At 40.1% G+C, this 27,700-nt stretch overlaps 1 protein-coding gene across 1 annotated transcript; it reads left to right on the forward strand.

The window, feature by feature from the left end:
* Positions 1–520: 520 nt before the first annotated feature.
* Positions 521–27,194, forward strand: rab2a (RAB2A, member RAS oncogene family). The gene is made up of 8 exons (XM_086094968.1): positions 521–731; positions 6,088–6,159; positions 10,194–10,261; positions 11,818–11,900; positions 14,139–14,231; positions 14,849–14,960; positions 20,304–20,372; positions 24,852–27,194. The coding sequence occupies exons 1-8, from the start codon at positions 686–688 to the stop codon at positions 24,945–24,947; spliced, it is 639 nt and encodes a 212-aa protein (XP_085951094.1). The 5' UTR covers positions 521–685; the 3' UTR covers positions 24,948–27,194.
* Positions 27,195–27,700: the final 506 nt, after the last annotated feature.

Raw genomic sequence — 27,700 nt, forward strand, 5'->3', positions numbered from 1 at the left:
ACTTTACTCCTCTCTACAGGCAAAGATTAGTCACTACACCTCAGATGAAGCAACAATTTAAATATTTGTTCATGTTTACGTGAGTGCGTTTAATTGTTGTGATAATTACTTTTAAAAGAAGGGTGCTCATTTAAATGCATCATTTAATTTGTCCGGTCATGGTCAAACGTTTTGGAAATTTTGGCAATGACAAAGATTTTATGTTTCACTCAAGTGAGGATAAGCGGTTCGGAAAATGGATGGCTGGATGGCTGGATGGCTGGATGGCTTAACTGTTTCAAAAATGTAGAACGCTATAGTTTATTTTTAAGGAACATTGAACTAAAAGCTATGCTATTTATCATAACCAGAATCTGATGCATTATTATTATTATTAAATATGTTTCTGTCTAAGATGTAGTACTTCATTTGCAAAGAGTTGCTGTCGAAAGTTTCAGTACAGCATACTGGACAGTAAACCACAAGACAGCTGTAGTTTCCGAGGACACGTGAAGTACAAATTGTGTAGCGTGGCGAGGGCGGGCCTAATGACGTAGAGTTGAGGCTCAGGCTGTTTATTGTTCCTTCTTCAGCGCCGACACAGAAAAACAGGCTAACACGCTGACAAGCAGCCTTTCCACGCAGTATACGGTCGGGTTTACGAAGGTGTGATAGTCTGGACAGCTGACTGCGCAAATCGAGGGCCATGGCATACGCTTACCTCTTCAAATACATCATCATCGGAGACACAGGTAGGCTGCAACAAGCGAGACGAGATGTTAGCATGTAGCTAGCTGTTAGCATGGCGCTAGCGATCCATTTCCGCAGTGTTGGATGTCCAATGACGTGGTAAAAGCAGAAACGCAGAGGAGGGATGACAGTTCCCGTCCTACGCTGCTGTCGCAGCAGCACAAGATTGTTTTTAAGAAGGAGTCATGTTCATCAAGCGAAGAGATGTAAAACTATGTCAGGTTTTTTTTTTCTCCAAATAGTGGTAGCTGTTGACATTCGCCGAAACAATACGGGCCTCTGGTCTAATTGCGTCCAGGGTGGGGGTGTTAGCTGCAGCCAGCTAGCTCAGTGAACAGTCTAGCCAGCGTTTGGAGTTTAACCAAATATTACGCAAGCGACTATCACATTAGTAAACAACCATGCGTGGCATTGGGAATATAATGTGCTCGAAGTATCAACGTCGTTGACGTGCCAATAAACAAGAGCCAGCAGGAGGCCAGTTCGGAAAGCCAAGCCTCTAATATTCCATGAAATGGCGTACATCGGTTATTATTCTTTTATATTTACGGCGATTGCGTACTAGCGTCTCGGGCCTGTTACTGTATTTTCTTTCTATAGAGATCTTGTTCTCGTCGACGTCTGTGAGTGTGTACTACGTGGTTAAGCAATGATTCATGTTTGCATCTGGACAGTTACCTGCCCTCATGAGGACCGAGACAGTTCATTTGCATTGTGGAAGCAGCGTTATTTCTCCTGTCCTAATGTTTGGAGACACCAAGCTTATTCAAATAAAACAACTTAAATTTTACTGAAATGTCAATTAAAAGACGTACGAGATCAAACATACCGCCAGCTATTAAAACAAGTCAGACAACTGGACCTGGCATAGTTCCTTTTACATTTGAAGTTATCTTAAGAAAAAAAAGAGTGAATTTAGCTGTTAGTTTAGGTAGACTTTTGTCGTTATTGGCTATTGGTATGATATTTTAAGTAGCGATGTAAAAATGTGTCAATTAGTCACCAGTATATCATAAAATTAATCAACTATTTTGATAATTTATTGATCAATTAGAGCCATTGTTTATCTTAAAGTTGTCCAAGTCCTCTGATTCGAGCCTCTCAAAAATAAATATCAGATTTTTGTAGTCCTTCATAAAAGAAGACTGACTATCTTTGTGGGAAGTTAAAACAAACATCCATCCATTTTCTTAAATGCTTGTCCTCACAAGGGTCGCAGGGGGCGCTGGAGCCTATCCCAGCTGGCTCCGGGCAGTAGGTGGGGTACGCCCTGAACTGGTTACATGCATGTCTTTGGAATGTGGGAGGAAACCGGAGTACCCGGAGAAAACCCACACAAGCGCGGGGAGAACATGCAAACTCCACCCAGGAAGGCCTAAGCCCGGACTCAATCTCACGTTCTCTACACTGGGAGGCGGATGTGTTAAACAGTCAGCCACCGTGCCGCCTAAAATAAGACAATTGGAGAGAAAAAATATATCAGTTTTTACTGTGGAAAACAACCTCATTCTTTTCCTATTTTCTGTTACAAATCAGACCAGTCACTAAATCATAATCAATTATTGGAAAAACACTGTATGTCTTTAATTAATTTGATCTATTACAAACATATTTTTTAATTGCAATAATAACCTGTAATTGACATGAACTTGAAGCCCGGAGTGTAACCTTCAGGAGTGGAGCTACTTGGTGGCCACGGTCACATTCTCTGGCCACAACAGAATAAGGCAACAGCTACATCGTAAGAACATGCTCAAAAACCAGAAATTAATCTGTTACAGCTTGGAGAGTGACAATATATCGATATCGCGATAAATCGTAATACTGTGTCTCCTAATAGATTATCAATACGCCTACGCAAGTATCGCTATATTTGAAGTTAATATACAGCCACTATAACGGCTTGTTCATTACTTATTGAGCAATTACTTGGCAGGCCGCTAGGGGGAGCGCCTCATAAGAGTGGCGGGGAAATGTATGGAAGTCTTCAGGCGAAGAAGACTCATGAGCTTACTTTTCCTAGTGTAGGACATTTATTATCTGTCCAGCAACTGACTCAGTTTTGCATACGTAACATTTTAAAACATATTTTATGGTTCAACTTTTTGAAGCACACAATTTCTGAGCAATATTAATATTGATTTAATTAAGTAATTTTATTAATTTACTTTTGCAATGTTACACAAAAAAATCATCACAGTTTATAAAATGAAACCATTCACTATGTAACTGACTGACATGTTGAATGACAATAGTGTTTAAGAAAGACACAAATGTGTTCACAGAAAGTGGTCTCTGTTAAGAAGACATTTGTATTTGTTTAAAAAAAAAATACACTTAAGTACTCACTGTGAAGAAGACACCAGTTTGAATATTTTGTTTCAGTGATGGTACAAAAAGAAAAACATTTTTCAATGAAAAAACATACATTTATGTCTTGATTAGTTTTATCGTGGGTTTATTACCTGACTAATATATCAATAATTGCGGTATCATGAGATAATCGTTATCGTGAGCCTTGAATCGCGTATCGTATCGTATAGTATCGTGAGGTACCCAGAGGTTCCCAACCCTAGGCTGACGTCAGCCATGATGAGTAGCAGGGGTCGACATTAACGGTGGCCTGAAGGCCCGGGGGGCCACCACGTGAGTCTGTTGGACCACCTTAGATTAGCTAATGCTGGTCCGAACGAACCACCACTGTAAACTTTTAGGGCCAACTTATTATCTAGCCATTCACAATTTTACTTACCCTTACACCCTCTATTTACAGCAGCTGCTGTCTGTAATGAATTGCCTTAATACTTAATTAATGGTTGAGATAAGAGCATGTTATTTTTTTCACTTAAGTTTCGAATCTGTCCTCAAAACGTGGTGTGTGGTGGTTAGCGTTGCATCGAGTTTCGTTGCGCTCCAATCACGGCAGATAAAAGCCTCTTTGCTTGTACCAGACATTGAGTTTGATGAGCAATTCTCAGCAATTAATCTTGTATTTGTATTTATACATTTTATTAACAGCTGAGCAGTTAGCACACTATGCTACAATCCATCCGATCTTTGTGCCTTTCTTCTTCGGCTGTCTTAATATTATGTGGGTGTGTGACCCAATGTGCCACCTAGTGTTCAGACGGACACACCATGATAGCTTATGTGGAAAAAGGGACATTCACCTGTACTCCAAAATGTTATTTGAAGCATTGCTGTATTGAATATAATTCTTTGTAATTTGCACTTCTCTTGAAAAGAGCTTGTACAACCACATATCATGTGTGGGATTTTTTGCGGCTACTAGATATTTTATTTACGCAATTTTCAACACTCAAAATTGGTAAATAATAAAAAATAAATAAAATAAAATGCACACACGTGGGGACCGATAAATATTTAATAGTATAAATTTGTGATTTTTTTTTTTTAATTGACCAAATTCTCACATGGGGTATCGGCGCAAGGCTAGCGACATTACTGGTACAGTGCTGTTTCTGGCAGGGCCACCACCCGAAAAGGCTTAACGTAGAAACCCTGATGCATCAAATTACTTTTCGTGTTTGACAGTTGCTGTGACATTCTTTTTTGATTAAATGCAGTTATTTTATGCCAAATGTAACAGGCTGGTGGTTGAAAGCCTTTTTCACTACTTTAGCCAGTCTCCTCCCCTACGTGCTCCCGTTGCAACAAGTGCTGTTTGGCTATTCATTCAGTGTGCCACAAAAAAGGAATGCAGATGGGAAGGGAACAGTTAAAGCATTAGCTGGTGATTGGTTTATAACGTAGGAATCGGATCTTGGAGCTTGCTTTGCCTTGAAGCCAGAAGATGTCCTTCTGCTTCTCCTTGTTCTGCTGCTGCCACATAGAAGAAGTACTAGCTGCTAAGTAAAAACGTTTTCCAGTTTGAAGGCAAAGCGAGCTTGAGAGGAAACAAATACTTTTTTTCCTGACTTGTTAAACAATAAACCCGATTTGTTAGATCATAAACGCATAATACAAGATCATCCATCCATTATCTGAACCGCTGCCTTATCCTCACGAGGGTCGCGGGCGTGCTGGAGCAGATCAATCATTTTCAATTTCTAATTTTTAAACAAAAAACAGGAGCCGAGTCGTTCCCATTGAACGGGACAGCAGCATTTTAGCGGACGGAGGAAGGACGGCCTGTCTGTCCACAGTGATGTGAATGCTTGGAACTTGTCTGTATCTTAAACTGTGTGATGTTTGTCCCAAAAATAAATGCCCGTGCCTGCTGATCCACAGACGTGCATTCAACAATTCACAAGCAGAATTGAATATTTACAAATGATAAGTTATAATAAATGTACACGCATAAAAAAAAATTGCACATGTAAATGGGGCATATATGTATGGATCTGAGAAACAGAAAATTGTCTCAGAATTATTCACAGTGATAAATTTCAACACCAATATAGCCTTAAAGAACAAAATGTTCACATAAAAGCAACACTTTTTTATGTCTTCTTTTAAAACTATATCAAATAATGTGTGTTGTTCCGATACCAATACTGGTATCGGCAGAGGCCCCGATACTGCATTAAAACAGTGGTATCGGTGAGTACTAAAAAGTAATATGCCGATACCATTAATTCTGACTCTAATATAGGATTTTGAATGCAGCATCTTGTGTTTTGCTAATGCACGACATTTACTGATGTGTGACATGTTCACTGCATGCCGAGCTAACGCACCCTATTGGCCCTTGAATGCTCTGAACCAATGGCAGGGCAGCTTTTTCATGTTAAAAAAAAAACTTTAGTATCAATGCTGGGTATCGGAATCGGTATCGGGGGCCAAAAAACGGTATGGGAACAACACTACAAAGAATCGCCCTGTTTTGTCAGCCACTGCTTGTAGAAAAACTTGCATGGATGTACAGTAGCCCGAAGTTGTGATCTTGTTCAGATTCAATCTAATTGAGCCTGATTTAACATAACCACTGTGTGTTGCAGCCAAGTAGTGCGCTTCATTTTTGTCTCAGTTACTTCAGGATGCGATTAGTTAACAACAATCAGTTTCCTGGAATCAATCAGTCAGCCGAGCTTTCTATCAGGAAATTCAGAGCAAGAGTGGACTTCAAAGTGGCTTGCAAACTATGTTCATAATATTACCAGTTAAATGGGTCAATTTTGAATGAATGCAGGATGACAAATATTTCAACCTCTTGAATTCAACTGAGAAAGTTGGCTAGTATTCTTGCAGTGTTTTATTGATTATGATTCTCATTATTGTGTATAAATCAAACATTGACCCTTTTGGCAATAAGGTGGAACATTTAATCTTTTTACTGATCTAAAATTTTCAAAACCTATGATGATGGTGATGATCTCTTTACATGTCTCATTTCAGGTGTCGGAAAGTCATGCCTACTACTACAGTTCACAGACAAGCGGTTTCAACCTGTTCACGACCTCACTATTGGTAAGACAGTCTGCCTTTTAAAGCATACATTTCCAGTAAAGAAAAGTGGAATTGATGGATGCTATTCACTATTACTGAGATACACTAATCTAGAAAATATTTGTCATTCTTGTTGTCATTTTTTTATGCAGACCAGTGTTTTTGTTTTTATTTTTTTCCAGCCCTATGCATGTTATTTGGGGGGTCGTTAAAAATGTATTGGAATGTAATTTGATAAGTGAGGGGAAAAACACTATTTTGAAGAAACTATAGAGTTAGCTGATCTTAGACTTTGAAATAAAAACATATACAATTCCATTCCGTGTAACCTTCAGGAATATTTATTCCAGAGCTTTTAACAGAAATAAAGAAAGCATCTACGTTGACAGTGAACACAGCAAGGCTTCTCAATGGGCCTAACAATAGCGTCACATCCAGGTGCACTCACTACCACACTTAACAAAATGAAAGCATGAACATTAGTTCAATGAATAAAAGCATTATTTTAGAACAATAGACAACAACCATTTACTTCTTTTATAATTTTATGTCAAATGTCTTCGCTTCCTAAAAGCAGTTACACTTCATGTATGAAACGCATAGATCACACCTTTGCACATTGTGAGAGAAAGCATATCTAAATGTTTGTTTGTGAAATGGGAGGGGCGTTTGTCAACCAAGTTTCGACTTCACATACAGTGGGAAAGAAAATAATTCAGACTCCTTTACATTTTTCATTCTTTGTTTCATTGTAGCCATTTGCTAAAATCGAAAAAGTTAATTTTATTCCTCCAGTAATGCACACTTGGCATCCCATCTTGACAAAAAAAAACACTGAAATGTTTGCATATTTATTAATAAAAAAAACTGAAATACCAAATGGTCATAAATATTCGGACACTTTGCTCAGTATTGGCACTTCCACCCTTTTGAGTTAGTACAACCTGGGGAATGATGTAACAAGTCTTTCACACCTGGATTTTGGGATCCTCTGGCATTATTCCTTGCAGATCTTCTCCAGTTCCGTTAGGTTGGATGGTGAATGTTGGTGGATACTGGACAGCCATTTTCAGGTCTCTCCAAAGATGCTTAATTGGGTTTAGGCCAGGGCACAGGCTGGGCCAGTCAAGAATGGTCACAGAGGTTTTCCGAAGCCATTCCTTTGTTATTTTAGCAGTGTACTTCAGGTTATTGTCTTGTTGGAAGGGAGAATCTTTCAGCCCAGTCTGAGGTCCTGAGCACTCTGGAAGAGTTTTTTTTCCAGGATAATTCTGTTTTTGGCCGTACTCATCTTTCCTTCAGTTGCAACCAGTCGTTCTGCCCCTGCAACTGAAAAACTGTTTTATAAAGGCCACGGTGCTCTTAGGAACCTTGAGTTCTGCAGAAATGATTTTGTAACCTTGCCACCATTCTGTCTCTCAGCTCCGTGGGCAGTTCCTTTGACCTCATGATTGTCATTTGCTCTGACATGCACTGTGACCTGGAAGGTCTTATATACAGGGTTCCTGCAGGATCTTTAAAAGTCTTAAAAAGCCTAAAATTCAGGGACTGCCATTTAAGGCCTTAAATGTCTTTAAAAAAACACCCATATTTTCATCCGAGGTCTAAAATTTAATTTGCCTAAGTTTTAAATTATTATATCAGCTCCATCCATTCTGAGAACTGTCTATAGGGGGGAAAAAATGTTGGACCATCAAAGAAAGAAAGCGATTTTCAACACTCGAGATTGGTGAATCATTTGTAAAATAAAAATACACACATGTAGGGACGATTAATAGTGTTGATTTGAAAATGTTTAAATTGACCAAATTCTGATGTGAGCTATTGGCCCAAGGCTAGCGATATACACGGCCAGTGCTGGTTCTGGCAGGGCCACCACCCGAAATGGCTTAACGTAGAACCCTGCATTAGCTACAACATTATAGCACAGTGTCGGCCACTTGATTGCAATGTTGAAACATTTTGTTTCTGAAAGGAGTTTTGCCGTAGTGGAAGTGGCTGCGATAAGTGAAGCAAAGCAAAGCCCCTCTCTTCGGTGTGCGCAAATGAAGCGCCTGTATACACTCCGGCAGCGAAACGCTCTCTTCACTTTTGGTGTGAATGTAGCATTATTATTATGTGGCTCAGTGTGTCCACTACCGCGTACCGTACCTTTCAAGTTTTCATTTCCACGAGTTCATGCAGTTAGTCAGAATGGGGAGTGTGGACGTGTTCCTGTAAAATTAGTAAATGTCAGTTTAACAAGTATTGGTTTTAAAGTACCGAGTTATCCAGCTGGTTGGTAAAGGTAGCAGGCGATAGGCACTCAGCTCGTTGCAAAGTATGCCAAAAAAATAAAGTTGGGGACTTTGGGCGTGAAGGCCCTCGAGTCACACGTGAAAGCTGGAAAGCACCAGCTTGCTATGACTTTAAGTTGGTCTAAAAAGAATTCTCATTAAGGTCAAGAAAAAAAAAAAGGTCTAACATTTAACTTAATGATTCCTGCAAGAACCCTGTATATACTGTAGATAGGTGTGTGCCTTTTCTAATCAAGTCCAATTGGTTTAATTGAACAAAGCTAGACTTATGACAATGTGATTTTTCAGGGTTTCTTTTTTTCTTTAAAAAAAAATTTGCGCAAATTTCAACATTACATATCTTGTTTTTTTCTGTTAAGATGGGGTGAAAATGTCAACATTACATTTCTGCTTTTTTCTGTTAAGGTGGGGTACTGAATGTACATCACTGAGAAATAAAATTAACTTTTTCGATTTTAGCAAATGGCTGCAATGAAACAAAGAGTGACAATTTTAAAGGGATAGGAAAACTTTACGTACCTACTGTACGGACAGAAGTCCGTAAAATAGAGTGCCTCCATAATTATTGGCACCTCTGGTTAAGATGTGTTGAAAGCCTTGAAGTCAATTTTTAATGGCAAAAGCGCACACTCATACTGGAATTTGTAGAAATGGTTCACCAGACACAAAATCAAGCTCCTCCCACGGCCATGTCGGTCCCCAGACCTCAACCCTATTGAAAACCTGGGGAATAAATTAAAGGGGAGAGAGCAGAGGAGATGACCCTGGTCGCTGTTCGATGAGCCCTCTTTCTGTATAATGCCTTCTTGTGGAAACATTATAGGATAAGATAGGTGCAGTTTTTTGGGCAAAAGAGGGTTGTACAGAGTATTACCATCACAGCTGCTAATAATTGTGGCACAAATGATCTGATGTAAAATAATTATTTCTTAATGTGGGCTTTCCCCCCCAACTGGATAAATGCACTTGAATTTTTTTCTTAACTAATTTGCTCCCCAAAAAGTAAAAATCTGTCCTCTTTTAAAATGTTTTAAGTGTCCCAAAGACGTATTTATATGTCCATCCATCCATTTTCTTAACCGATTTTCCTCACAAGGGTCGCGGGGGGCGCTGGAGCCTATCCCAGCTGGCTTTGGGCAGTAGACGGGGTACACCCTGAACTGGTTGCGTATTTATAAGTAAAAAAAAAAATAATAATTATGCTAGAGCATACAAGAGGCTTTGATGCAGCCTCTCAACTGCAGAGAACGGTTGAGGAAATGGTAATTATTACAAAAACAGCCAGCAGGTGGCCGAGCAAAGGAGCTCAACCCTGGCCATGTTGAAAAAAAAGCTAATTTACCCACAGTTCTATACAGATTTCTGAATAATGATGAAACTTAGCTTTCTAATGCTAATTGCTGTAAAACGGAAATGGATAGAAATATACTATTTTTTTCCAATGAAAGAAGAGACTCTAATATTTCTTTTGGGTAGGTTCCATGTTTTTATAGCAATAGAACACAATACTCTGTGGGCCTCGCAAAATCAGTTCAAATCCAGTAAAACAGCTTGAAGTGAACAGGATTGCTTCAGTGAAAATGGCTGGGAGTGAATGAGTTAATTTTGGTCATATTTAAAAGTACAGAATTTATTAGAAGCTAAAGAACACATCTTAACCAGCCAATAATTGTGGAGCGCAGTGGGCAGTGTATCTAGTGGTTATTTATTTATTTATTCATGTATTGACTAACTCATTTCTCTTACTCCTAAATGCAGGGGTAGAGTTTGGAGCAAGGATGATCACAATAGATGGCAAACAGATCAAACTGCAGATCTGGGATACGGTAAAGTGTATATAGTTTTTAATTCTGTTGTCTGGATTTGCATGAATTAAAATGATAGTTTTGCACATTACAAAATGAGTGTTTTTGATAGTGTCTACTATTTATGTAAATAGTATATCTACACTCAATTAAGTGTTGAATTTGCATCTTACACTTTTAATGGAACATTAATAAGTCATTATGAATAATACTGTAAACATTCTTAGGTATTAAGAATATACCCATTACTGAACTTTACAGTGCTATACAATTAACTTATTTAGCTACCAAAATGGCCAAATAGAAATGAGTTATTACTTGAGTATTAATCAAAACTAAGATCTGCTATTATAAATGCAGATTTTTTTATAGAGTGCCTCAATTTTTCTGTGTAGTGTGTAATATGCACATAATCTGACCAGCAGGGTGCGCCAGAACTCTATTAGAAATGTTGCAGGCCTGTAAAAAACTGATGGTGTTGAGCAGACAGGCAGTGATGTCAGTTGTGATGACACATCTCAGCCAGCTGCAGACTCGCATAAAGACGAGTTGAAACATGTCAACTGTAGTTCATGTGTTCTGTGATTTAAAAGATTGGCAGTCTGTTGTTTGTATCTGGATATGATATAACACCACTAACTTGTCAGTTTGTTGAGCAGTACGAGCTTAATGTGTTTCCTGGACGGCTGTCCAACTGACTTTTTGCTTAGGTTGACTCGTTAGTTCTCTGACTCGGTGGGTGAGTGCTTGCTTCATCCACCGCCAGACAGGCTGACAAAGTTGGATGACTGGTTGAGTGATTCAACCACTGCCTGCCTGTCGGGTTTAACAGCTGAGCTCTACGCAGTGCCCAACTGCAGCTGCTGGCACTGAGTGTGTTTTGTTTGCGTCTGTGGCCCAGATGAGACACAGGCAACATTGTCACTGTACATTGGATGGAGACAGGGCATGAATAGACATGGCTCGGGGGGTGGTAACTGGTAAGAACACTTGCTGGTGAGCGGAGCGATGGAGGTGTAGTTAAGGAGAAGGTGTAGTTAAGGAGAGAATGAAACGATGAGGGATGTAAGGAACAGATGGTGAAGGTGAGACATCGAAACAGGAATAAAAGAAGGGGTGTAATGTAAGTGAAAAAGATGATCTGGTGGCCTGTTCTTAAAATGTTATGTCGATACTAGTTGATGGGAATTTTCTTATTTTTTATGAATGGATAAATGGACGTTTTAACACATGCTCTGAGAGAAAGAAAGAAATTGTGAAAGATAGATGGAGCAAGCAAGAGAGGACTCCATTGTATCCAGTTACAGATACTGCTCTGTCCCGTCTGCTCCACAACTTCCCAAAATCCTGGAGCTGGAGTTTGCTTGGGGAATCAGGACTGGACAAGCTAGTTGGTTATCACGACACACCGAAATCACCTAAAACCCATCCGTTTATTTTAGGACAAAATGGTCAGAATTCAACCATATCAGTACAGTTAAAGTAAAACCAAACAATCAGGTATTGTCATCACTTGACCCAGTTTTATTATTCAGAATTCAATTTCGCTTTGTGAACATATGTATGTTTCTCTCTAGGCTGGTCAAGAGTCGTTCCGGTCCATCACCAGGTCTTACTACAGAGGAGCAGCAGGAGCGCTGCTTGTCTACGACATCACAAGGTAAGAGCAAGCCACAGACTCCGTTAACTGTCTGCACTCGTAAGATTAACATTTGTTGTGGAAGTCCTGTATTCACAGGGTTCATAAATGTAAAATATCAGGGTTGCCAAGTAACCCTGAACAGCGGCAGTGGCAGCAGAACCAAACAAGTGATTCACACAGGACCACCTTTTAATATGTCACAGTCCTGTATAAACAGAATCACAATCAAGTCACATTGAAGGAAAATGTTTATAGTCCCCAAGAGTTTTTTTTATATAAGCATTTAGGACCTTTTCATGACCTTTGGTCCGAAAGAAAAAAAATGGGTCAAAGTTTTCTCTTGATTGGACTTTGCCATCTGAAACCAGGAGGATTACTCCCCCAAAAAGGTGTCACTTCTTCGAGCGATATGTAGCAACCAGTCCCTTGATGATTACGTGTGTTAATACAAAATAAAGTGCAAGGACCATTTTGCCGTGTTTATGGTCGTCATTAACAGTTTGTTCTCTAAATTAAAGAAACACTACAATACAATAAATATAAATAGATATAAACATTACATAAAAATGCTGCTTGTTTGTTTTCACATTTCAGTCAAAATTGGTGAATTTGTTAACGTTGAACTGGGGAAATGTGAGGTATTTTATAGAAAACAGCAAAAACAGTTGAGTACATCCCTTTTGGAAAAAAAAGAAGCTTTTTTAAAAATCCTTCTCTCAGCGACCACAAGAACAATATTTGAGTGTTTGAGTTCTTGTAAATTATATTTTTTATATTAACAAAAATTTAGTTTTGCTACTTTGAATGTTGTTTACTCATTTTTGCAACATCAAATATATATATTTTTTTGTGTGTGTGTGTGTGTGGAATTGTGGAAGATCTCATTTGCAACCAGTGGCTTATTTTTGTACGATAATTTTAGAATATTCGAATTCTGGAAGGAATACCAAGGTTGTTGTTGTTTTTTTAAGAGAGTGCTCAGTATTGTTCATTCGGTAATCTTACCGTTTCAACATGTCATCATCATTGCTCTCTCTTTTTTTTTTGTGTGTGTGTGTGCATATGTGCGTGCATGTGAATTTGTGATCATTTATTCACCTGAACCTATTAAAAATCCTATATCCTTTACCTAAACCGAAGACTTCAGAATCCCGCTAGTCATGAAGTTGTCAGAAGACCCGAGGAAGGATCAAAGAAAAGTGAAATCCAGCACCGACCAGACACCACCCACCACCACCACTACCCACAGGGTTACAAACCAGAATCTTTCACCAACCCCAGAAACATCTAAATTCCAACAAATTAGGGAGACCTCAAGAGACCAAAGGAAAGACTGAAGAAAGGAAGATGATGAAGATGAAGCAGAGTGAGATCCACAGACATCAGCCTCCACTGATTCAGCGACTAGAGGAAGAAGCAGATTGTGTTTGAATGTCGGTAGATGCTGGTGTGGTGGATCTAGCATGCATGAAAACCTCCACCAAAGAAGGGAGTCGTTGACCCCGGCCAGGACAGGGCAAGCACAACCCCCCAGGGAGCCCCCAGGCCGCGGCAGCGCCAGGGCACAACCCCCGGGCCCCGCGGGGGCCACCAGCCTGAGAGCAAACCCAGGAGGCCGGAGCGCCCCTCAACATGGCCCGCGCCCCAAACCCAACGCAGGAGAACGGAGCACGGCAGGCCCACCAGGCACCCACACCCGCCACCCACCACAACCCAGCCACCCGTACCACCATCCGCCCCCTCAACAAGCTGCCACCCACCCCCGCCAGCATCTCAAACCCGACCCCCAAATCCCGGGGACCCCCCGTACTCAGGAATCGGTGCCAGAGAGGGGCCAGAGCATCTGAATATCAAGGGCACCCGCGCCCACCCAAACTCCAGCCGCGTGGTGGGACGGAAGGGGATAAGGGAGCACCTGGTTAGACGGGTGGCACTCCCGGACGCCAAGCCCGGCAGGGAAGGTCCCGGTCGTCACGCCAGCATGCCTAGTGAAAACTAACCCTGTTACTGAGTTCGCAGATCGCCGACTGGCGAAATCTACCCCTACACCGTGGTTGTGACCCCACCCGGTGTATATCCAAGTGTGTGTGTGCTGCATTAAAATTGGGAGCAGGTGAGATGGAGCAGCGCTCCGATCCACCTGCTTCCCAGAAATGTGTTTGTGGATACCAAGGTTTTCTAACAAATCTCTTGATTGGTACTGTAGCTTTGAATGTGTCATGCTCTGATCAAGTCATGTTCCATTTTTTATTTCAGGAGGGACACCTTTTTCCACTTGACGACCTGGTTAGAGGATGCTCGCCAACATTCCAACTCCAATATGGTCATTATGCTCATTGGCAACAAGAGGTTTGTTTTTGTTTTGGTAAGAGATAGAGTGCATGTTTGAAGGATTTTGCCATTAACCCTATGTAACGAGAGCATTTGCTTATAAAAAGCGCTAGTGGAAATATAGGTCATCTAGATAACTTATCTACTAAGCCACATTGCAGACATTTTAAGATGAAAAAAAAAATCGAAATTTTAAATAAAGTACTCTTTCACAACCCTATTGGCTCAATTTGCACCTAAAGTTGAGTAATGTGTTTTGTAAGATAGATGTATGTCAAAAGAGAGCTTGTCAATGTAATTGCAGAGAATAGTAATGTTGTGTGTACTTTGGTTGATAAACTTTCTCATTACATTAAAAAAGGGAAGTTGCAACAAAGCTCAGCTTGTCACTGACCAAATGCTGTATTCAGATACACCCGCTTGTGTAGCTCCATGTCATACTCAGAGGCGCTTTGTTGTTGTTGGGTGGACTAAAAATCAAAAGAAATATGTAGTTTATATTTGGGATTAGATGAAGACCGTGTGCACCCCAATGGAAAAAAAAGTGTAATGAGAGCCTCAACTGTTGACTGACTGCATGGTTGCTTCCTCATTTAAAATGACTTATGACACCATTGCATGTTTGTACGTTTCAGTGACCTGGAGTCACGGAGAGAGGTAAAGAAAGAGGAAGGGGAAGCGTTTGCCAGAGAACACGGCCTCATATTTATGGAGACCTCAGCCAAGACTGCCTCAAATGTGGAGGAGGTAATAAAACACGTTCACATGCAAGAAAATGTCCCTTAAACTTATTAAAAGATCAAAAATCTTCTGTGTTCAGAAGTTTTAAACACAACTGTTCTATGCAATGGGACAACATTCAAAAAAAATCCCAGTGACATTATCTGCTGTTTCACAGAGATTAGTCATGTTAATGTGTGCTGTTGAATTTTTTTTCCAACACAAAGACCCTCACAAAGACTGTTAATGTCATGTTATACACTGGCATGAAAGCAAACGACACAACTTCCCAATTTGGTTTATGATGCCAAATTCAATGTAGTACAGATTGTCTAAAGCAACTTGTATTATTGCATGCATGTGTATATTTTACTAAATACTGAATCAAAATCAAAGCTTTTAAATCGACATTAAATCGAATCAGATCACAACCTACAGAATCAAAATTGAATTGAAATTTCAACCAAAATAATTCAATTCTAATTAAATTGTGAGGTTCTTAATGCCCTGCCCGAGTATTTGGGCTACTTGAATTGATTAAATGTGCACGTTTGCACAACTCCTGAGTTGTTGTAAACACTGTCAAAAATCCTTGTCCTCACAGATCTCTTTAATAGTTTCAATTCAACAAGTGTTTGGCCCCGTGATTTGCTATTGTTGTTTTGTTTGTGACATACTCAGACATTTCCTCCATTTCCATTAACAATGTCTGCACTTGCGTGGAAATGATATTGTTTTCAACTCACTTTCAGCTCTGGTTTAAAATGTTTGTGTTTCAGCATCACAAATGCAGTTGAAACAAACAGCCAAATCCAATGCTTTTCAGTTGAAACGGGTGCGATGGAAATGAAAACATATGATTAAAATCAGGCTAACTACATATTATTGCTGCTAATGCAGGAATAGCCCATTTCTGAACAACAAAATCTACTAATGGTACGATATTACAGCAAGCTGTCCGAAGAGCTCCCAGCCCCAAGCTGTCTTAACCCATTTTGGCCGGGAGCGCATGACCAAGTTTTTACCACTAGAGCCATTCTACCTTTAAAGTCAGGAAAGCGGATACGTCATTTTGTTTTGTTTTGATGGACTATTATTGATGAAATGCATCAGAATATACACGTGAGGATGATGTGGGTCTCGTAGCATTTGCTGGAATTTTATTCGAGCATTCATGACTGACGCACATTCGCAGGAGTTATGAAAAAGATGATGGTGATAGACGGCGTGGTGCACCGAGTACTTCGAACAAGTGGTACCAGTTGACAGTGACATATAGTTAAGACATATGAGGATGTTAACAATTTAAATGGCTTTGAAACGAAATGTACGACGAATAACTACCACTTGATTTTCCGAGGTTGTTACAAGTGCGCACCAGTGTTTAAGGTAAATATACACACAGATGCGGTTGTTTGTTGAAATTTTTTATTTTTTTATGCAGTATTGAAGGTTTATAATAATAAATAAAAAAAGTTTGTGTGTAAGCTCTCAAATGTTTTTGGAATTATGTTTATCTGCTTCAGCGACTGAGATATCAATTATTAAGTAGGCATTGACAATATTGTAGAATTTTCAGGAAAACTAGATTTTTGGGGAGGATTCCATAGTCACCTGTAGGTTTCAGAGGCATGTTTTGGCAGGCGCTTTAGGCATTAATGGGTTAAAGGGGAAGTCAGGTAAAAAAAAATTCTCCCACTCGTCTAAACATGGCATTCTAATTAATATTACGTATAAGGAACATTAATTAAACTGAAAAATCCACCTGTTTTTATCCAACAAAAGGGGTGGCCATTTTGGGACTTGCTGAACTCTTAACCAATGTGATGTCATTTTCTGTTGACAGCAAGTAGCAAAATGTCCGCGGCCTTTAGATGGATAAAAACGGGTGTATTTTGATGCTTAATTCTTATTCCAAAATGGCAATATTAACCAGAATGCCGTGTTTAGACTAGTGATGGTGCATAGAACAAGTTAGTGTAAAGGACATTTTTGACTTGGCGTAACCTTTAAAGGCATTAAAAAAAAAAACATACTGTACTGTATTATGTCCTTTCTTGTGTGTGTGTTTTATGTCAAAACAAGTATTTTAATATAAACACAAGATGGCTGATGTAGCATAGGTCAAAGATTCAGGGTTTTGTGGTCCTTGACACTTTTTTGCCGCCACCCCCTTTTTTTTTTTTTTAGCTTAACTGTGACACCTTTCTTTCCCATCACATGCACTAGTATACCTGTATTTACAAGGTAGATTATTTTTGGTCAGTTACATGTGAACTCTTTATTCATCCATCCATGATCTGAACCGGTTCTCCTTAATGGCAAAAATAGTTACATTTTTCACAATCATCCCCCAGAATTCAAAATGATTTACACTGACTTAAAATATCAAGGTCAGGAGCTATCCTGTCCAGAATCACGCCAGCATGATGGCACACAGTTAGCGCTCCGCTCTGCCTTGTAGACACACCTCTGGTGTTGTGTGTAACGAATACACAGTATTGTCTGCTGGGACCCTTTTCTCACTTATCCAATCACATAAATAATCCCATCCTACACCCCATAGCATGCCAGCCCCAGGCTTGTGTGTGTGTGTGTTTACATAGATTTTTTTTTCTCCCCCCTTTCACCCTATTCTCTCTCCTGTCCCACATACACACCCATACGCGCGCTGTCGAGTAGAGCTCTCAGGGGTTAAAGTGAGAAGGAGGGTGTGCATGTGTGCTTGTGTGTGTGGTATGATTAATTTGTCTCATTAGTGTCCTCTGAATCCTCCTGATACCGCTCCTCTTCTCGGCTCCCTTCATCTGCACTCGCTCCATCCCTCCTCATCCACCGACGTCCATCATTTCCTCTTTATCCCCCTCCCCCTTGCTTCCTCAAGCTACCCTTTTTTTTCTCCCTTCCCCGTCATCAAGCTCCCCCTCCCCCTCTCTGTCCTTCCCACCATTCATGTCTTGGTCTTCTCCTCCTCCCCCTTTCTCCCTTGTTGCCATCAACCTCTTTCTCCAGCAGTATATCAGCCAGTTAAAGTTCATACATATTCATAGCCTTCACCCCGCCTCCTCCGCCCAACACCGAACAGCCAATCGGTGTCGAGGGTTTGCCATCACACTGTGGGTGGACACTGGGTTGATGGAAGGAGACATTTCTGTAAGCATCCTCTCCTCATCTTTGTCCATTTTCCTCTTCCCTATCATCCTTCCATTTGCCTCTTCACTTCTGCTCCTCCTTTTTGACATTGTCGAGTCCTCTCATCTTTCACTACATCCTCGTCAAATATGCTTTGCTTCCTCACCTCTCTTCTCTTCAACCAGCCCATCTTCACAACACCTCTGAATTAAAGTCAGGGGAGTCGAAATAAGAAAAGAGGACAAAAGTGAACAGGAGTGCACTAGAGAGCACCCCATGGGCACCTTGGTCTATTTTTACAGGGTGCCAGATAGAAGTTCACAATATGATATATTATTCCTATGACTCTAAAGCCACTGCTTAGTGGAAAATATTGTGGTATTCACGATGACGGACAGGTGTCCTGGCAGTTGGCGAATGACAAATGACAGACCAACAAAATCTGTTGATGTGCGCATCTCGTGCCATTTCATAACATTCTACTTCTTTGCCTTAAAGAGATACTTGACCCGTTGAGCCATTTTCAGTAGTAAAAAGTTACCATTTTGTCTAATTTATGTGATAATTTCATCATTTTTCATGTACAATTGGTACCTTAAAAAAAAAAAAGAATTTTGCACTTGCTGCCGACTGACAATGACATCACCTGTGCTGAGGAAGTAAGGTAATGAGCAATCATGGTGCAGTTTACTGACCAAACCCAGAAAACTGGTGAGCCATGATTGGTCAGCGCAGGTGATGTCATCTTCAGTCAACAGCAAGTTGATTAATTAGTTTTTTAAAGTATGAATTGTATATGAAACATAATTAAGTTATCAAATTAATTCTGGACAAAATATGAACTTTTCAATGCTGAAAATAGCCGAAAGAGTCAAATATCCCTTAAAAAAATTTATTGTTTCCAAAGTATGTTTCAGGTTAATGTCCATCTGAATTTTGAAGCGCCCTCCTGGCTAATTTGAGCCGATAATATTGCCCAAAAAATTCAAAATCCATTCAGCATTCATCCTGCTGCTTTTGTCAGTAGTCATATTAAGTAAATAGATTAAACTAAAGCTGAATGTCTTCAGGTGAAGCGCAGGTGGTGTTAGAACCATAAAAATAATTTTGTTGACGTCCCACTATTTATGGATCTGATTAAGATTTTAGCTTCACCTTTACAATACCGAAAGAGAATAGACTCAAAAATAGCAAGTAAAGTTTAGATTCCAGTTGCCATGCACAAAAACAAATACTTTCTTTAAAATAACCAGTAGCAGTCCAATGTTATCCCAAACCATACTGTTCGCCGACCCACCTATTATTCTCACAACCACTCAATCTTCAAAGTTGGCAACTAATCGACTATCGTTCCATTTACCGGAGCAATCATGGAGTCTGTTTATTGGCATTGGTTTCAATGTTGGTCACACAAAAGGATTTGTGATCGTAAGCAATGAACAAGGTTCAAATTTACTATTGTTATTCCTGACCGCTTTGAAACAAATCAAGAAGTAAAAATCAGTTCAACAAAATCTACGCCACAGGACAAGATTGTGTGTATGCGTGTACTCTTGTTAAATGCTGTAGGTCGACTGGGCCCAAACGGGAACACAGACTAACAGGTACAAGGCGAAATTACTTTCAAATGTCCTCCTTAAAAGGCCGCATTACAAGCTTTTCAGCTGGAACCTTTACAATATTACATTTGAATGTTTCAGTTGGTAATTCACTGTTTTAGCAACCTGCATTAAAAAAGAAAGAAATTATTGCATGTACGTGGATGTGAAGTGTGTGTGTGTGTGCGTGCGTGCCTACCTGCCTACCTGCGCCACTTCTTGTAAATACTGTACAATGCTGCCAAGTGTCTTGTGTCATAAGTCTGAATCTGTCACCAGCAGTTGACACACCTTTATAAGCAGTGTTACAAATTGCTTCACTCCCTCATGTAGGGCTTGGCAATTAGTCTCAATTTTGGTTTCTCACGATGATAAAAATAATGATTGAAGGAAAACAATGCTGTGTTTGCAAGTTCCTGGGTTGTGAAAGCATTCTGAATGCATCTGTGATTCATTTTCTTCTGCCCTCCCTCAGTGTGCTTTAAAATGCTTATGGAAACCCCAGTTGGACTTTACCCTTTTCCTTTTTCCTGAGTTTGGTTGCATTTGGTGTGGAAACTTGAAATATCTTTCATCGTCTTGTTGGCATCGGCAAGCTATAAATCTTTAGTACATCTCTTCTCTTCTGTCTCCATTTTAGGCTTTCATCAACACAGCCAAGGAGATTTATGAGAAGATCCAAGAAGGTGTTTTTGATATCAACAATGAGGTGAGACACACTGGTCACTTTTTTTCCCCCCTTTTCATCCTTTCCACTCCTTCCAATGAGTTTTCTTTTGCTGGTTGGAGTTTTCCACTGTTGTGTGGTTTGCATGCTCCGATTCTTCACCTGGAAGGCAACTTCCCTTTACATCCTCCAGTGCATGCCAAACCAAACTCTCTACGTTCCGCCTCCCTCCTGCTCCCCGCTTTTCAGTTTTACTCGCTTAATTCTTGAGATTTGTCTCTCTCTCAGCAGTTTGCCAGCTCATAAATTCCTCACACCCAACAAGGTCGCAGTCATTCACAAGAAAACAAACATTCATCCAGATAGCCAGCAGGCCAGTTTACCATCATCTAGTCAAACAGAGGGTTATCTTTGTTGTGGATCAGTTGTCCAGACAGGAATGTTGGTATGTGTAATCAAGGGAAATCTGAAAATTGTGTGCAAAAATACCCTGGCAAGACTTTTCATGTTTCATGAAGATAGCCGATAAATCTATTACTCATTGTTCTTGTGTAATCACTGATACTGTGTTTTATTAGAGTTTAGGTGTGACATAGTTCCCTCTCGCTTGCTAATGCACATAATAGTTGGACTGGAGCTGAAGAATGACCAACTAACAAAACAAACTGTCATTTCCACACTGCTGCCTTTTTAAGCTGGTCAAATTCAGATGACTGTAGTATACTGTAACTTGATATTGAATGAACGAGAAGTGCTATACATACCCTTTAACAGTGCTGTAAGATTTCTGGTTGTTTTTTTAATTATTGGTTGTTGTTGTTTTGCAAAGATAGGATGGTCAGTTGCAGAATGTAGTCCAATGCCCTATGCTTAACCTAATGGTTGTTGTGTGACATTGTTTGACAAGAACTCACATATGCATACTAGGGATGTTCGATACCACTTTTTTTAGACTGATACGATACTCAAATCTTAAGTACTCACCAATACAAAGTGCAGATACCATTAGTACTTATGATACACAAAATTTCCTAAAAAACAATGACAGATTTTTTTTAAGACATATATATCCCAACTATAGCAAATTTCACTAAAATTGAATGAAATTAATGGCATTTATATTCCTTCAATTTGTTCATAAAAGTCATTTTGCATAGAGCACACAATAAAATGAATTTTAAAAAATCGATAAATAAGATGAAACAAATAATCCAGTGGCCAGAAAAAAAAGTCCCAATCAAAATAAACTTTTTTTAAGGAATACAGTGAACTGCAAATAATTAAATTCAATACATTAGGGCTTCCAAGTAATTTGGTAATATCTACAATGTTAAGAATTCCTTAAGTTGTTAAGTGTGTGATGTTTAATTATATCTTGTTTTGAAATCCATGCTTTTAATTTGGAAGGCCGTTCTATACAGGAATTAGTATACATAAAACCAAAAGAGAAACGAAAAAGCAACATTACAAATATATTGGAGTGTGTATAAGAGCTATATAATTAGCGACCGTTCTATTTTTTAGCACCGCCGCTCGGACGTCAACGAGGCAATTAAGCGCACGGCAAACGTAAACGAGGCAATAAAACATGGCGAAGTTACATGAGCTACAAGCATATATGAACCACAGATGTAGGTGATATTACTCACAACAAGAGTACTTACTTATTCTCAGAAATGGCGCTGCCGAAAGTAATGAAATGAACAATTGTTGCCTCATAAGGAGACACACAGGAAACGAACGAGACGGAACAAAACTTTCGTCGTCGTCCCCCCCCCCCCCCCCCCAGTCTTTCTGACAGTTCCTGGCGAAAAATGTCCACAAGAGCGGGGGCCGATACCAGTACCGATACCATGAAATGTGGCCTGGTATCGGCCCACCCCTAACTGTTTTATCCTTTGAGTGGCGCGTCAGTAGCTACTGTACATAATAAGAATCAGTCTCAGGCAGTTGGCTCAGTGGACTCTTTCGCAGATCATACTTGCCAAAAATCCTTGTGAACATGCCCATTAATGTAGACGGAACGTGTTGTATTTAAAAACAAAATGCATGCCAGTCTGCGCCCATGTCCACATACCTTGTATCAGCCAAGCAGCAAGTCCAAGTGTTAGTCAGTTAGCCAGCCGTGAGTGGTTTTGTTAGGAACGGCAAGATGGAATGAAGGCAGGCCAGCCGGCCAAACCACATCAGCTGACTGGCTGCGAGAGGGAGAGAGCGAGAGCGAGAATGTGAGTGAGGGAAGCCCCATCAGAAATGTTGGCAGCCACTATGAGAAAACACTCACACACACATGGCCTTAGCTCAATAAACGTGATTTAAAGGCATACAGTGTTTCCCAGAGGCACGTCTGCTACTGAATGTAGGAGGGTGAGTTACGCTGGAAAGGAGCGAGATAAATATATACAGGAGGAGTGCGCACGAGCCAGACCCACAGAGGGAAAGTCGGCACATTAATGGTAGGTGGAAGGGGGGGGGGGGGGGCTTAAGTTGAACAGATGAGAGCGGGACTTGAAAGAGCTACAATATGTCTCTCAGCCGTCCACCCACCTGCCTGCCTCTCGCTCGCTCTCGAAGGTTGCCTTTTTATTAGTGCCATTCATTTCTCATAGTATCTTTCAGAGCTGGCGTGTCCTCTGCAACACCTGTTGCTCCTTCGAGCCTGTGATCTAAGAGGAAACCTTGCAGTTGCTGCGTAGCGTTAATCTCGTCATAAAAACAATGACACGTCATTCGGCAAGCTTAGTTTTTTTTTCAGTTTTTTTCTGCCAGTGTTTTTTATTTTGTTTACGTTGCTCACCTGGACACATTTAAGTTACCAATAATAAGAAAAACCCCATCATTACAAACACAATTCCAATGAAGTTGGGACGTTGTGTTAAACATAAATAAAACTGAATTCAATGATTTTGCAAATCATGTTTAATTGAATATGCTCCAAAGACAAGCTATTTAATGCTCAAACTCATTAAAAAAAAATTCCCCAAATAATCTTAATAATTTTATGGCTGCAACATGTGCCAAAAAAGCTGGAACCGGGTCCTGTTTGCCACTGTGTTCTTTTAACAACATTCAGAAAATGCGTGGGAACTGAGGACACTAATTGTTGAAGCTTTGTAGACAGAATTCTTTCCCATTCTTGCTTGATGAATAGCTTCAGCTGTTCAACAGTCCGGCGTCTCCGTTGTCGTATTTTACGCTTCATAATGCGCCATACATTTTCAATGGGAGACAGGTCTGGACTGCAGGCAGGACAGTCTAGTACCCACACTCTTTTAATTACGAAGTCACGCTGTGGTAACGCGTGCAGAATGTGGTTTGGCATTTTCCTGCTCAATTAAGCATATGGGCATCCATGAAAAAGATGTTGCTTGGATGGCAAAACCCGTATGCACCTTTCAGCATTAACGGTGGCTTCACACACAGCCCCATACCATCACAGATGCTGGCTTTTGAACTTTGCGTGCATAAAAGTCCGGATGGCTCTTTTCTTCTTTGACATTGGGTTTCTGAAGTGTTCCTGAGCCCATGTGGTGATATCCTTAACACCATGATGTTGATTTTTTGATGCAGTGCCGCCCTGACAGATCAAAGGTCATGAGCATTCAATGTTGGTTTGCGGCCTTGCTGCTTACATGCACTGATTTCTCCAGATTCTATGAACCTTTTGATGATATTATGGACCGTAGATGATGAAATGCTTAAAATTCTTGCAATTGTACATTGAGCAACATTGTCCTTAAGGTGTGAGTATTTTCTCACGCAGATGTGACCTTCGCCACATCTTTGCTTGTGAATGACTGAGCAATTCAGGGGAAACTCCTTTCATACGCAATCATGGCACCCACCTGTCCCAATTAGCCTGTTCACCTGTGGGATGTTCCAAACAGGTGTTTGATGAGCATTTCTCAACTTTCTCACTTTTTTTTTTTTGCTACCAGTTTGCTACCTAGCTTTTTGGGAAAATTCCATGACATGAAAGTTTATCAGTTTGATCATACATTTCTTGTTTTTGTAGTGTATTCAATTTAAATACAGATTGAACATGATCTGCAAAATACTGTATTGTTTTTGTTGTTTGTTTAACACAACGTCCCAACTTCATTGGGATTGTATGATGGCTTTTTCCACCTTTTTACTGACCGAGTCCATGCTCTAAGGGTGATGTTATGCAAGTCTCCATTTTGCAGTCTTCCCAGAGGTGGCAAATTGAGGTCCAGAAATTTAAAAACCATGCCACAGTTTGGCTTTTAGCCTCAGGTGCTAGTTAGCTAACTTCCTAGCTAGCTCCCATGGTGCTTGCTTACCTACTAGGGAGCTAGCTAGCTACCACCAGGGGTTAAAGCTAAACTGTGGCATTGTTTTTATTTTCTGGACCTGGATTCACCACCTGAGTCTTCCCAACAATTATACCATACTGATGCTTTGAGGGTTTTTTTTGTTTGTTTTTTAGCATGAATAATCATTCCATAAGTTGTGAACGCTTATTGTGATGTTAGTCTCATTCTCGCTTTTTCCATTCAGGCTAACGGTATAAAGATTGGACCTCAGCACCCTACCACCAACTCGACACTGCCCGGTAGCCAGGGAGGCCAACAGGCTGGAGGTGGCTGCTGCTGAAGGCCCCAAAACAGACCTCTTCGTCCTCCTCCTTTAACCCCTGGGCCCTCTCCAACCCCCCCCCCCCCCCCCGCCCCACCCCCACTTGCGTTTCTGCAGAACTGTGCAGGCTCAGTAACAGTTTGTTAACCTGTCTCTCTCCATCCTGTCATCCATCCATCCCTTTGTGTCTTCCTTGCTTTCTGTCTCTCAGACCAATCTTTTTGTTTGTTGCTAAATCATACCTGAGCGGCTCATGGCAGTATCCTATGAGCTCAAACCGTACAAGAATGGTGTCAGCTTGACCTCACTAAATTCTAAAGTTCACATTTTCCTTGGGAAGATGCATTGGTTTTAACTGTTTGTTTTAAAAGTGACACCAAGAGGATGATGATGATAAGCTGTATTGGTGATGGTGGTAGTGAATTTGTCCAGCCATAGGCGCACGCCTGTGGGTAGAGAGAGAGAGAGAGAGAGAGAAAAAAAACACACCATCTGACACTGACTGACTGTATGGAATAATAAACCATGTGTTGCCTATACACGCACATCTCCACAAGTTTTTCAAGAAAACCATGCAGCACATTGGTAGCGAGGCATGTTTGTACATGTAGTGCCTGCGTGTATAGGGATGATATAGGCATTCCAATGAAGTCAGTCTTTGAAGTCACTACCCTCTGCTCATAAAACCGTTTCTTTATTTCCTTTCTTTGTCTTCATGTCAACTTGCAGGTGAGATGTATTTAATGAACACTAAACAATTGTGTGGCTGTTTTAAATTGTCCTGGGGAGAGAATAAAAGACCAAACTGTCGAGTGAGAATTAAGCCTTTTGGAATGGTAGGAAAATGAAGAAAGTTAAAGAGACGTCAAAGGGATGTTGCGAGAAGTGGCTGTCATGAAGTTGAGAATCAAACAAAAAAAGGAACTGATTGGAAATGTTTTGTTAACTGTATTTATCAGGCGCTATTCTGTGTACTGTATATATGGCTCTTTAGATTTCTGTAGCTTCTTTGGCTGTTAAAGCGTGAAATTTGGCAAGTTGTGGTCGTCACTAGTGCTTTATAAGAATTTAAGAAAGATATTAAAAAAAGTGCGAGAGACCTTTCTGGACCTTCAACAATTTTCATTTAAACCCAAATGCTCACCAACCCTGTTGAAAGTGGTTGCTGATGCCCTTTTCTTTTAAATGACAAGTATGAATGCTAAATGGCATTTAACAAGATCATGTAGAGTCCCTGGTGGAGAATCGACTCAAATATCAAGGCATCTCCTTTTTAAGAAAGCTTCGACTCCCGCCATCAAATAGTTTGCAGATATATAGCGCGTTGTTTAGAGCTTGATCACTGACTGCTGCCATGTTTTTTTGCTTGGCAATGTAATTTGCATCATTTTATTGTTTTGATCATTGTTTACGTATTAAGTTCATATTTCCCCATGCATCCCTACTGCACCTTGCTCTTCCTCCGACTGTGTGGTAACATTAGTTGTTGTTTTTTTTATTGCCAAAAGCAGCATGTTTACCTGTGTTTCGTTCAATAAAGTGTGTGTGTGTGGGGGGCAAATATCACTCCATTATGATGTCACATCGGGATCAGCTGTCTGCCTTAACGCCACCCCCTTGAGAGATTTGGACAGTTGCTCGAATGAAGTAGCTGCAAACCTGCTTTACCACAAACTTGCGAGATTCAGTTGTATTACATTCGACATGCATTGTGGGGAGTGTTGGAGCGTTTGATTTAAGTCCTCATCAATTACTTTCCGCCCACCCGTTAAACGCCCTGTGCACACACACACATGCCCTGCATACACTATATAATGCGTATGTACATATAGTCTGTCTGAGCAATGTTTTAACTCCTGTATAGATGTGGGGATCTCTCTTTTTTGGGGGTCATTTGATATATATATATACATATATATATATCAGACTGATATTAATCACAAGTCAGTTGAGGATTATTCTTTGTAAAGGAACATGTAGTGCTTGTGCGTGTGCGCGCACTCAAGTGAGTTTGAGTGGACAGACTAACAGTGGTTACAGGGGGAGGATCAAGCCAAACCTGATGCATCTATTTATCTATCTATGGATTGATCTATCTTATCTGTGTTCCCCCTTCTCTTCCCCTTTCAATCTTCATCTTCCTGCTTCTCCTCTTTCCCCCAAAAGTTATTTGTTGTGTTTGTTCTTTGGAAGAAAATACAATAAAAAAAATGAAGAAAAAACAATGCTATCACAATAAACTATAATAAAACATTCTAAACTCAACATGCCACTTTTTATGTGATAATGGAAAAATATAGTGTTCTTTCAAAAAAAAAAAAAAACGTTGCTATTTTTTCTCCCCCTGTATCTGTTTCTTGCTCTATTAGCACTGATGATTATATTGGTTAGGCATTGTTTAACAATTAGCAAGTGGTGAATGTTTTTTTGTGCCCTGTGGTTGACTGGTGACTAGTCCAGTTGCACCTGCCTAACTCAGCCAAAATAGGCGAATGACAAGAAGAAAAAAAAAGAGGAATTTTCTTTAGAGTGGTTAAGATGAGGACGCAATTGCATTTTACGATTTATGTTTGAGTTTACTTTTATGTAATTTTGCTCATCAGCTAATCTGTCACACTAAACCATTAGGGGGCATCTTATTGCTTGGAATTCATGATTTTTGTGAGTTACAGATAAAGTGTTTGCTGTAAACACTAAACTCTTGTGCGTCGCTGGCGTATGTTGTTGTTATTATTATTTTACAAATGCAAATTGGTTGTTAGCTGCATATA

Source organism: Leptonotus elevatus, chromosome 1 (assembly GCF_054856555.1).
Source record: "Leptonotus elevatus isolate MCC_2025b chromosome 1, RoL_Lele_1.0, whole genome shotgun sequence".
Lineage (NCBI taxonomy): Eukaryota > Metazoa > Chordata > Actinopteri > Syngnathiformes > Syngnathidae > Leptonotus > Leptonotus elevatus.